General features: G+C 39.8%; 1 protein-coding gene across 1 annotated transcript; it reads left to right on the top strand.

Annotated features, from left to right (window-relative positions):
* The first annotated feature begins 5,156 nt into the window (after positions 1-5,156).
* Positions 5,157-10,504, top strand: LOC142977566 (peroxidase-like). Its single transcript, XM_076121532.1, has 12 exons — positions 5,157-5,327; positions 5,613-5,752; positions 6,333-6,497; positions 6,718-6,908; positions 7,278-7,467; positions 7,684-7,884; positions 8,228-8,372; positions 8,635-8,788; positions 8,877-9,044; positions 9,235-9,433; positions 9,540-9,645; positions 9,898-10,504. The coding sequence occupies exons 1-12, from the start codon at positions 5,185-5,187 to the stop codon at positions 10,406-10,408; spliced, it is 2,313 nt and encodes a 770-aa protein (XP_075977647.1). The 5' UTR covers positions 5,157-5,184; the 3' UTR covers positions 10,409-10,504.
* The last annotated feature ends 1,042 nt before the right edge of the window (positions 10,505-11,546 follow it).

Genomic DNA, 11,546 nt, shown 5'->3' with positions numbered 1-11,546 from the left:
GGTATTGGTTATTAATCATTCCAGTCTGAGGTATTGGTTATTAATCATTCCAGTACGAGATACAAAAAATCGCGACATTTATATAGTCAGCGACAGTCAAGCAGCTATTAAAGCTCTTTGCTGTTTTAAGGTCAATTCGGGACTTGTACTGAATTGCATAAAGAACCTGAACAAGGTAGGTCGTACAAACAACGTTAGGCTAGTTTGGGTACCAGGCCACGCGGGCATAGATGGGAATGAGAAAGCTGATGAACTTGCTCGGAAAGGATCAGAATCACTCCCAATAGGTCCAGAACCAATAATTGGACTACCTGATGCGACAGTCAAACTGGCAATAACCAACTTCACCAGGGACCAGCATCTGAAAGAATGGAAAGCCATATCTGGACTAACCCATTCGAAACTGTTCATAAATAACGTCAACAAAAGCTGGAGTAATAACCTAATAAACCTCAGCAAAGACAGCATCAAGAAAATACTTGGTGCTTTCACAGGACACTACGGCACGAACTACATGTTAAGCAAAATAGGAGCCATAGATGACCCCAAATGCAGGCACTGCAATGAAGAAGCAGAAACCATGAAACACATACTGTGCGAGTGTGATGCTTTAGGAAGGAAAAGAATGGATCTTCTAGGATGCGGTTACCCTAAACCAGAAGACTACAGGCTGCTTCCGGTGGGGTGCATAGCAAAACTGATAAGTTTTGCCCTGCCCCCCAACGTCTAGAGTAGCAAAGGAGGGGGTGACACAAAGGATCAGGAATGGTCGAAGTGTCAGCCAGGCATTAACTGGCACCCCCACCCCTAAGATAAGATAAGATTCCAGTCTGAGTCTCCAAGTGCAAATTAGAAAGGCTGGTAAGGCACTACAACTTACTGCTATTGAGCAAGTCCTGTAAGAAATTATTATGAGACATTAGTATGTCGCGACTTAGTAGTCGCGATAGTTCAATATACCGTATAAAATATTCAAGGTGCATTTAAAGTGAGCTAGGTGTCGTAATGAGCGGTGTAAAGCGCGCTGATGAGGTGCTCAAGTGCGTCTAATTGGACGCCAGACACACTACACCGTGGGGCGTGAGACCGTGGGACGCGGCGAGGATTACTTAGATACGCTCTGTTGACAAGTTCAGTCTAGGACGTACAATACATACAAAATATCACGCCTTTTTGCTATAGGTGTTGGCAGAGACCAAAGAACGTCATTTAGAACGATCCTCACAAACTTCCCTTGCCTCATCCGCGTTCGTACATCTTGCCATACAATATTTTAATATGAATTATAAAATAAAATGACATACCCGGCAGGTGTTTCATTTACCTTTTGAGTCGCGTCGTTTATATACTAAAAATATATTATTTTCTAATTTACTTTGATCTTAACGTTTATGAATACCGACTTACATAAACCAACATTCAAGAATTCTCATTTCTAGATTATATAACACCTTCGCCAATTGACATATTCTTCGCCAAATTAGTACACATATAGCAAATGATTTGCTTTTATATACAAGATTTCGTTCACCCTGTGAACTACGAGTAAGTAACACTGCAGCACTTTTCAACTAGGCCCGTTAATATTTAAGAATTTCTAACCGTTCATAATACAATCCTTCTGTTCAGTGTTCGCTCTCATGTTGCTAACAGAATATGGAGAACAAAAGCCCCTCGGGATGAATTTGACTTCAATGCATGCATACAAAGCGTTAATGTCGTATCGCTGACGTGAGCTACTGTTTTACTTTTAAGGTACAGATTTTTTTATTCCTATTCACAGCAGTAAGTGTAAGCAAAGGTTGCTTGTACACAAAACTGGAATGTATTCAGTCCATAGACTTTTTTGGAGAAAGATTAGAAATACTTTTTTCTTTATTTAATTTTGTTTCTTTTGTTTTTCAGAATATTTGATACGATGATGATCATCAACTTAAACCTAAGAGAAAAAATGTTAGAGGAACACTTAATTTATTTACAAAAAGCATTATATCTACAAAGTTATCTCGTGTTATATAAAAGCGGTCTCAAACGGCTGTCAAATAAGCCAGTGTATCTTTACGTTTCGTAAGCAGAAACAATATTAACCGGGACTCCAGTTTAATTTCCATAAGAAAATAAAAATGGCCGCTATTTGTCTTTGAGGAAGGATCTTGCCTTGTGCTTCTTACTATTTGTAGAGAAAGAAGATTGAAAGTTTATTATACACTCATTTTTCCTATGGCACGACTTACCATAACAGTAAGTAGTCTATGTTCTTTCGCGGATATGATCCATCACCCTGCCGAATTTGATTTTATAGTCTCTGTCAATTCATAATATAAAAATGTGAATCTCTTGCACAAAATTTGGTAAGCTAAAGCCTCCAGAAATGAATGTATTTTGTTGATGATGTTGATGAATGTACCGCCCAAGAATGTACCCAGTAGTAGATTTTTTTTTTTCATAACTGTACTGTAAGTAGTTTTTATTGGAACAGTAAATTAAAAGATAGTACTTACTCTGTAAAGGCTGAGCAAAAGGTACTGAAGTAAATAATATTTTTAATTTGGGTACGGTTAGAGTATAGGCTCTCTGTATAAGGATGGGGAACGCAAGTCGATGCGTCGCTCCTTATGTTTCGAGCGCTGTGCCACTTTCACGGTACATGGTCTGGTAGATACCGCATATTTGTGAAAATTATGTGGAATTTTGTTTTTTCCACCGTGTATGCCTAACTCTTATATTTATGTACATATATTGTTATATGGCAACACGATATACTTATATCGGAAAGACACAAGCTATTCGTTGTACAAATTAGCACGAAAACTCTATATTTCAAAATCAGTGCATATTGCGTATTAGGCATCTATTCTAATAATTACATTGACGCAGTTTCATAATTTATTTGTTATCGTGTTTATTAACTTTCAAACAAAAATAATCAACAATATCCTATTTGCGTCATAAAACATTATTCATTAATAAACCAACTGGTATTCAATATATATCCGGACCACTTTAATAAATATTTATGAAGAAACAAAAAATATTTTTATATTTTTTATCAAGGTATTAAACTCTCTCAAAACCTAGTAGTCCCATCCTATTAATATTATCAACGCGAAAGTTTGTGAGAATGTAGGTATGTATGTATGGATATTCGTTACTCTTTCACGCAAATACTACTGAACCGATTACGATGAAATTTGTTATATAGGTAGCTGAAGACGTAGAATAACACATAGGCTACTTTTTATCCCGGAGTTCCCAAGGGATCGTTTCCACGCGGGCGAAGTCGCGGGCGGCCTCTAGTTGAAAATAAACCTTTTATGAACGTCTTTTGCATCATACAAAACAGAAGATCATGGGTAATTTCTTCACGCAAACGAACTACAAAATCTCTAAAACATTGTTGTAATGAAACGAAGGTCAATCTATCAAACACGTGGGAATAAGAAAGCAACACTAAACTTTTATCGTCGGCCCGCTTGTTATGATTGTAGCGACGCCATTACTGCTTCTCGTTCTCTCTAGCTTCATGCCCGGGCTTGTCGTAAACCCTCATTTATGATATTTTATGACGAACTTATTCGCCTCGTGTCGATAGTATTTTTTCGATAGAATTATGTTGGAGTGCGTTTACCTTGTACACAATATCAACGGTACTTTGGTATAGCTGTTATTTGGCTGAGAGCTTGCAACAGGTGTAGACGTAAATACGCGTATGTGTTAACACTATGTAAGGTCTGACAGGTCACCTTAGTTACGCATAAAGATTAGTGTAGATCGCAAAGTTTAAAAATGTATTGCCCCAAACAGTGTAAATCAAGTCATACGTATATTTTTAAGTTGGTCAATATTTTAGTTTAAAAACCTAATCATCACGCAATCATTACTCGTACAACGGCGTTATAATTTGTCTGTAACTCTTTCAAGCAATAAAACAACTACAAATTACTCGCAATTATCTTATAACTTGCATACATACATGTCGGTCATAACTCAAACTTCTATGTTTTTCTTGTGGGTCGAAATACCGAAACAACAGCTCGAAATATACTCAATATTGTACTCGGAAGTAATTCCCAAGTCGCGCAATCATTTTCCGATAGACTGTGATAGTGATGTCGATAAATGGCAATAGTGTTGTTTTATTGACACCCCCTCGCCAGATCCCTCCAGTAGTTTACACGCGTGATGGTTATTTACGTCGAAAAACACAGAAGAGTTTCATTTTATGTGTATTGTCTAGTTACGGCCATAGTTTTATGGTCCAATATAAACGCGAAAACCGTATCCTAGTATATTCACGGTTCGTTATCCTTGGAAGTGCCTTTGTAATAAAGAAAAAATGCTATTGATTTAAAGGCAAAACGGATTTTGCTTTTGATAAACTCAAGGCTGATCGTTCAAAATTATAAATATCCTTAAATAAATAACTTTTAGGCGTTTTAATTATTACTTTATATTGAGTTCGTATAATTGCACAAGCAGACTTGTAAACGATCCTATTAAAAATTCCGCGTCTTCAGATGATCATAACCTTAAATAAACGCACTCGATGTAACGATTTCAGCCTCGAACTACCTCTTATATAATCGAGGTTAATCAATAACTATTAAAAACCGTTTATGTAACCATTAATACATAACATTACGCCTGTTTTAAACGTAGGATACCTGGAAGGTTCACAAACCTATACTTAATAAATTTGAAGAAGCAATAGCACTTTGCCCAACTTGGGAATTTAATCCTAGACCTCTGTGGTTCTAAATAATATTGTCGAAAGTACAGAGGCAGTCGTAATCTATAAATATCAAATTACTAACCTCACTAACTTGTCCATAAAATACATAAGCAAATTATTATAGATAAATATTCGAGTAATCCACAAAATGTAATAAGTGTTTTGGGTTTGATCTTACTTTGTGCTCGTTGCAATTGCATTTGAACTCGCCGTGATGCAATAAATTTTGATGTGCGCATCAGCAAACATTTTTTAACTACAGTAAACTTGATCTACTAAACGAGATTACAGGAATGATTAGTTTTAAAAAATCACGAAATACCAATCGTTGTGTTTGAATTTTTAAGATGATATAATTGGAAATTAATTCAAGTAATTACTAGTTACGAAGGCTATAAGTTATTGGATTCGTACAATGGAATATTCATTTAGTAATGTTTAAGCTATGAGCAATGTATTTTTCTATAGTATTACTGTTTGAGATATTTGTTAGTGTGCTAGCTCAAGATTCCGCTGTTCTGTACGATGCATACTTCGGTAAACCTGTGACGGAGAAACGAGGCAATTATTTAACTGGAGTTGCTAATGGAACTACGTAAGTTAAGTATTTGTTTTAAAATGGTACAAAATATAATAAATTGAAAAGATTTTTGAGTTGCTCAACACACCTAGTCTCTTTTAAACAAAGTTCTTTTGTCGACTTTATTCTTGAACCTAAGTAACTCCAAACTCCTTAACAAAGAATAAAAACATTGCATTGACAGGGATTACCGCCAATTCAATGTCTATCTCAACAACTAAAACAAAATTCTGAAGAATTATTTTGTAGTTTGATTATGGTCTTATTTAACCTTTATACTTTGCGGTTTCCTTTTTGCAGTTTATGCACAGTATTAGTGCGGCAATGTCGCAAGGACGAGGGCAGGCGTGTGGACGGCACGTGCACTAACCCACACTATCCGTCACGAGGGGCCACTATGACTCCGCTGCCGAGGCTACTGCCACCGCAGTATGGACCAGGTAAGTTATACCAACAGAATAATACAGATTTTTAATAACGGACCACCATCTAGGAAGGTAACTAAGGATATAAGAAAGACACCATTATAACGCCAAAACTACATTACTACAAGCGGCTTGCCCCGACTTTCGAGTATGTAGAACAATATATCTAAAAAAAACAACTCCCGCACTAAGAATAGCTCTTCCGTTGCGGGGACTTTTACAAACATACAAAGAACGGACACAATGTACTTCCAGACTACTACAACAACGAAGATTGTCTACTATAACAATGAATATTTATTTAATAACTAGCTGACCCGCGCAACTGCGCTTGCGTCACATAAGAGAGAATGGTTAAAATTTTCCCCGTTTTTGTAACATTTTTTATTCGTACTCTGCTCCTATTGGTTGTAGCGTGATGATATATAGCCTATAGCCTTCCTCGATAAATGGGCTATCTAACACTGAAAGATTTTTTCAAATCGGACCAGTAGTTCCTGAGATTAGCGCGTTCAAACAAGCAAACAATCAAACAAACTCTTCAGCTTTATAATATTAGTATAGATTTTATAATGTTTTTCGATGTATGTGACAGGAAACACATTACGTCCAGCAAGTGACGGCAGCGAGCTACCATCAGCGCGCCTCCTCCGCACAACGCTGTTTGGTGACGGATTCTTCCGGGACCACTACTTTTCTACTCTTGCGACTCACTTCCACGTGTTCACCGCTGTAGATAACGTTGATTTAGTATACCTGCGTAAGTAATCTGTACCTATAACAATATTCAAAATATGAAAGTCTTTTATTGCTTTTGGACATTCAAATATTTAACAAGTACAGCCAAATATTAACCTATTTTTTTAATGTTTAGTACGTATTTAGAATTCGTAATCACTGCTTTAGTACCCGAAAAAGAAAAATAAAGATGTCTATTTAATCCGTGGCTATACTTAGGTTTGTTTTTATATGTTTTACAGTTCGCTACCCAATAGTCAGTGATTGCTGTCTCGGCAACACACCTAATCGCATCAACCCGATTTGCATCCCCATACCAGTTCCTGGCGACGATCCTTACCTTCGAGCAAGTGGAGTGCGATGTCTAAATCTGACGAGAGTTGAAAACTTCCAAGATTATGGATGTTTACCTCCTACATTACCTGCAGATAGGGTAAAATACTTCACTTTTTGTTCTCTTTATAATATCTTGAATTCACGGACTTTTGACGTGTTATTGATCTCTTCTATAAAAAGAAATTTCAGTTACTAGTCCACAATCCTCGTCAATCAATGTCACGGTATACTGTGTCAACAACACAATAGAAGAAATGTCTTCATTAAATTAATGTTCACATTGAAAACTTTTCATCTTTTTCATGTTCCACCGTTTTCCATTCACATTATTTAGTCGTCTAATTTTAGTCAACATGCTTTGATGGCCCGTTGATTCAGACGAAATTATGGCGATCTTCTACGCTATCGTACATTTCAATTAAACCAGTTTGGTCACATAATCAAATTAATATTTTTAAACTTTTAGTACTCTAGGACCACGCCACTGTTAGATTTGTCACCGATTTACGGCAACACAGAATTAAGAAACAGACTAATCAGAGCAAATCAAGGAGGTCTCCTCGCGTTTAGGATGGAAGGTGACAGAGAGGTGCCCGCAGGACAGAGTATTATTTGTCTACCTACTCGACCTCCAGAGCCCATCTGCTATAATTTTGGTAAATTATATCCCATATAGTCCAACAACTTAGTAGAAAGCTTTGTATGGGAGGTTTGTGGCTGGAAGAGATATACAAAACTAACTATTTAGAATATCAGTGACCCGCAGGCTGCACGGCGACCTGTTTGATACAGCTACTTTATATTGGAAATACACAGAACTATGAATCTACAACAATCATACAAAATTGCATTGACAAATCTTTTACCCACAGCTGACGAGCTGGGTTCCAACCTCCTCCCAGGAACTTATCTAACTTCAATGTGGTTCTTCAGAGAGCATAATAGAATAGCTCGTCGACTAGCTATGCTGAACCCGTGCTGGGACGACGAGAAACTGTTCCAGACTGCTAGGCAGATCAACATAGCGCAGTATCAGTACATATTCTACTATGAACTGATACCGGACATTATAGGTAAGTAGCATCAAATTACCATGGTTTACTCTAAAATTGAACAGGCAATCAAATCTTACACATCTCTTGCTCTTGAGTCTAATGTTTAAAAGAACTAACTTCATCACTGATTATTCATCTAATTTCGTGGGAACTTTTACCAACATACAAAAAAAAGACGTGAAGAACAACCAGACCTGAAACAACAATTGTTCCGAACGGGAATCGAAACCAAAAAACCTAGGGAGGTTTTTTGGTTTCGCAGTAGCGTAGTAGTAGTAACACAGGGGCGTTATTGATGATATTTATGATTATTTAACTATTGTCATATATGTCGTGTTAATTGTTAATTGATACTTCTCAGGTCGCAAGAATGCTATAGCAGAAGGTGTCATATACGAAACATACGGGTTTGTGAATGACTTCGATCCTCGACATGAGCCTGGAGTCTACCGCGAATATACTGTTGGCACTCGATGGTTCCACACTTATCAAGAAGGTGCTCTTGAGTAAGTTTCTTCTTTTGTATTCCATTTCTACTTCATTTTTGTAGTTTATCACAATTTTGCAATAAAAATGTCCTTGTCTTAGAAAAATCACAATAACCAGTTCCAGAAGGGAAAAATGTCTGTAATCCAAACTGGTGGATTATTGATCCACTAAACTGTCATTGTCTCATTACTAAACATGGATGAAATTTTTTGTGTCCAATAATAACACAAATTGACCCATGTTCAGTAATGAGACTATAATAGTATTTTCGTATTCCAGTTTGTATAGAGATGGTGTATACCGAGGAAGTAGACCTGTTCCGGACGACATTGGGAGAGGAGGTTCGCTTGCCACAAACAATACAGAAGCTGATCTCACACAAGGCTCTTATATACAACCATCAGCTAGATTTGACTATATCTTTGACCCCCAAGTAAGTTCAAAAGTCTTGTAGATTTTCAAAGTTTGGTGTCGCGTGGATATTTGACATTAAATTGATGATGGCCATCTAATAATTTTAGTTCACACAACGTTATGCCGGTGGATTTTTGAGAGCTGCAGACTTGCCAGCAACTGACTTCATGAGAGGACGAGATGCTGGCTTCCAGTCTTACAATGAGTACCGCAAAGTGTGTGGTCTCAAGGCCGCTAAATACTGGGATGACTTCTATGATACTATTGACAAAGATGTACGTAATACTTCAAATTTCTAGAATACTCAGGGCCCATTTCACGACTTTTAGATAAACCCACCTGATAGACAAAAAATAACAGTAGTTGTATGTAATAATCTGTAAAGATTTTATTTATTAAGTTATCTCATACTTTTCCGGCATTGGTAAACCGAGCACAAATCACAATATTGCCGTAATTTTTCAGAAAGTAGAAAGTCTACGTCGTCTTTACGATGATATAAATGATGTGGAATTGATGGTAGCAATATACTTAGAGAAGTGGTTGCCGGGAGCATTTGTGGGACCCACGCTGTACTGCATAATGGTACACAACTTAATACTCTGGAGGAAATCTGACAAGTTCTTCTTCGAACATGGCAACTTCCCGGCAGCCTTGACTAAACGTGAGTGATTACAATTTACTAGAAAATTGAACGCAAGAGCAATAATTTTGTTTAGGAATTGATTGTTTTTAAAAGTATTATATTCTTTGTTTTTGCTACAATACAGCTCAACTCAATGAAATTCGTAAGGCGAGCATGTCTAGAATACTGTGCGACAGTGGAGACAGTGTGAAACAAATACAACCACATGGTTTCTTTAGAATAACAGCTTGGTAAGAAACTTTACATGATATTTATTTCTAGTCCTACAATAACCTATTTGTAGTATAAATAATCGTACTGGCCACAATAAAACATTGTCAAGTACTTTTGTGAAAGTTATTTTAATTAAAAAACTGAAACATTCCAATAATATTGCTATCACATTAGCCTCCTGTAGTCGCTCGTTGTGTCTAAAACAGAAAACTGACTTTGTTTTAACGCTTTGCCTAGGTAATGTATTTAGTTTGTATGTTTGATTTCAGGAACAAGCCTGTGCTGTGTGAAAACATACCAGGTATTAATTTAAATAAATGGAAAGACCATTGGTGTCCTAAACCAGAGCGAGGAACTTTTTATCCTAATAATATGATTCCTAATAATTTGAATCCAAATAATGTAATTCCCAGTAATGATGTTCCCAATCCTGGCATACCAAATAATGGCGTCCCTAATCCTGGCGTACCCAATAATAGCGTGCCCAATCCTGGCTTACCCATTAATGGCGTTCCCAATCCTGGAATACCCAATAATGGCGTTCCCATGCCTGGCATACCAAATAATGGCATTCCCAATCCTGAAATACCAAACAATGATGTTCCCAAGCCTGGTACACCCAACAGCGGTGTGCCGAATCCTGGCATACCCAATAATGGTGTGCCCAATCCTGGCATACCCAATAATGGCGTTCGAAATCCTGGCATTTTTTTTTTTTTTTTTTTTTTTTTTTTTTCGTCAGGAAAATGCATTACTGCATGTCCCGCTCCAGGGAGGTAGCGGGGGTCTGTCGGGCTCTCCCGCCGGCTAGGCGTTCCGGCTTTTAAATTTGGGCATACCGACTAAAAACCTGACGGTGTTCCTTCAACTGTCACCATAAAGTGGCCAGGACGCGGTACCTCCGATTGGATACTCCGCGTCCTAGCCGGTGACGGCCCGCTTTGGATGCGGGCCCACCTTCGAGCGGGGGCGGGCATGAATATTGCCCCCCCTAGCTCTCCACTTCAAGGGGGTATGCCAGGAACACACAGCACACCCCCACCTCTCGGACCTGTTCCCTGTTCAGGCGACGGAGCGTTCCGCCTCCGCCGCCCACAGGTCCGCGTCACGGGGGCCGGAGATCGTCCCGGCGCCTGCGACGCCCGGTGCGTCTAGCGCGGGATGGGAGGGGAGCGTTAATTTCCCGCTCCCGTTCCGAAGCCTCTTTTGCGGAAATTACATTTTCGCAAAATGAGGCGACGGCCGACCACGCTGCCTCGCTCCCGACCATGGACAGAACCACAGCCGAGAGCGAGAGGTCGCTCCCGACCACCCCGATTAACTCACGGCGCTGCGACGACCACGCCTGGCAGTCTGCCAGCGTATGCAGCGCCGTATCGGGGCAGTCACCACAATGATGGCACCTGGGCGTCTGCTCACGGCCTATACGACACAGGTACTTGCCGAAACATCCGTGTCCGGTCAAGACCTGCGTCAGCCGAAATGTGAGCGCGCCGTGCCCTCTCTCCAGCCACTCCGTGACCGCCGGCCGCACGGCCTCGATAGTGACGAGGCCGGCGCTGGGGTTCTCCAGTCGTCGCTTCCACGCCGCCAGGACGTCTTGGCGGAGCTCCGCCCTGCGCGCCTCGACTTCTTGAGGCGCCGGCATGAAGCCTCCGCCTCGAGCCTCCTCGCGCCATTTATATAGTGACGCGAGGGCCTTTGCGTCCAGATCCCAGGGCGGCGTTCGGGCTAGTAGGCACGCCGCTTCGTATGAGACCGTGCGGTAGCCTCTCACGGCCCTGACGGCCATCACGCGCTGTGGACGCCGCAGCGCGGCGATGTTCCTGGCCGACAGGGCATTGGCCCAAATGGGAGAGCCATATAGGGCCATCGACCGCACGATCCCGGCGTACAGCCGTCGACAGTTGTTATTTGG

The sequence above is a fragment of the Anticarsia gemmatalis genome, chromosome 1, assembly GCF_050436995.1.
Source record: "Anticarsia gemmatalis isolate Benzon Research Colony breed Stoneville strain chromosome 1, ilAntGemm2 primary, whole genome shotgun sequence".
Classification (NCBI taxonomy): domain Eukaryota; kingdom Metazoa; phylum Arthropoda; class Insecta; order Lepidoptera; family Erebidae; genus Anticarsia; species Anticarsia gemmatalis.
This window is presented reverse-complemented; position numbering and strand designations above follow the sequence as displayed.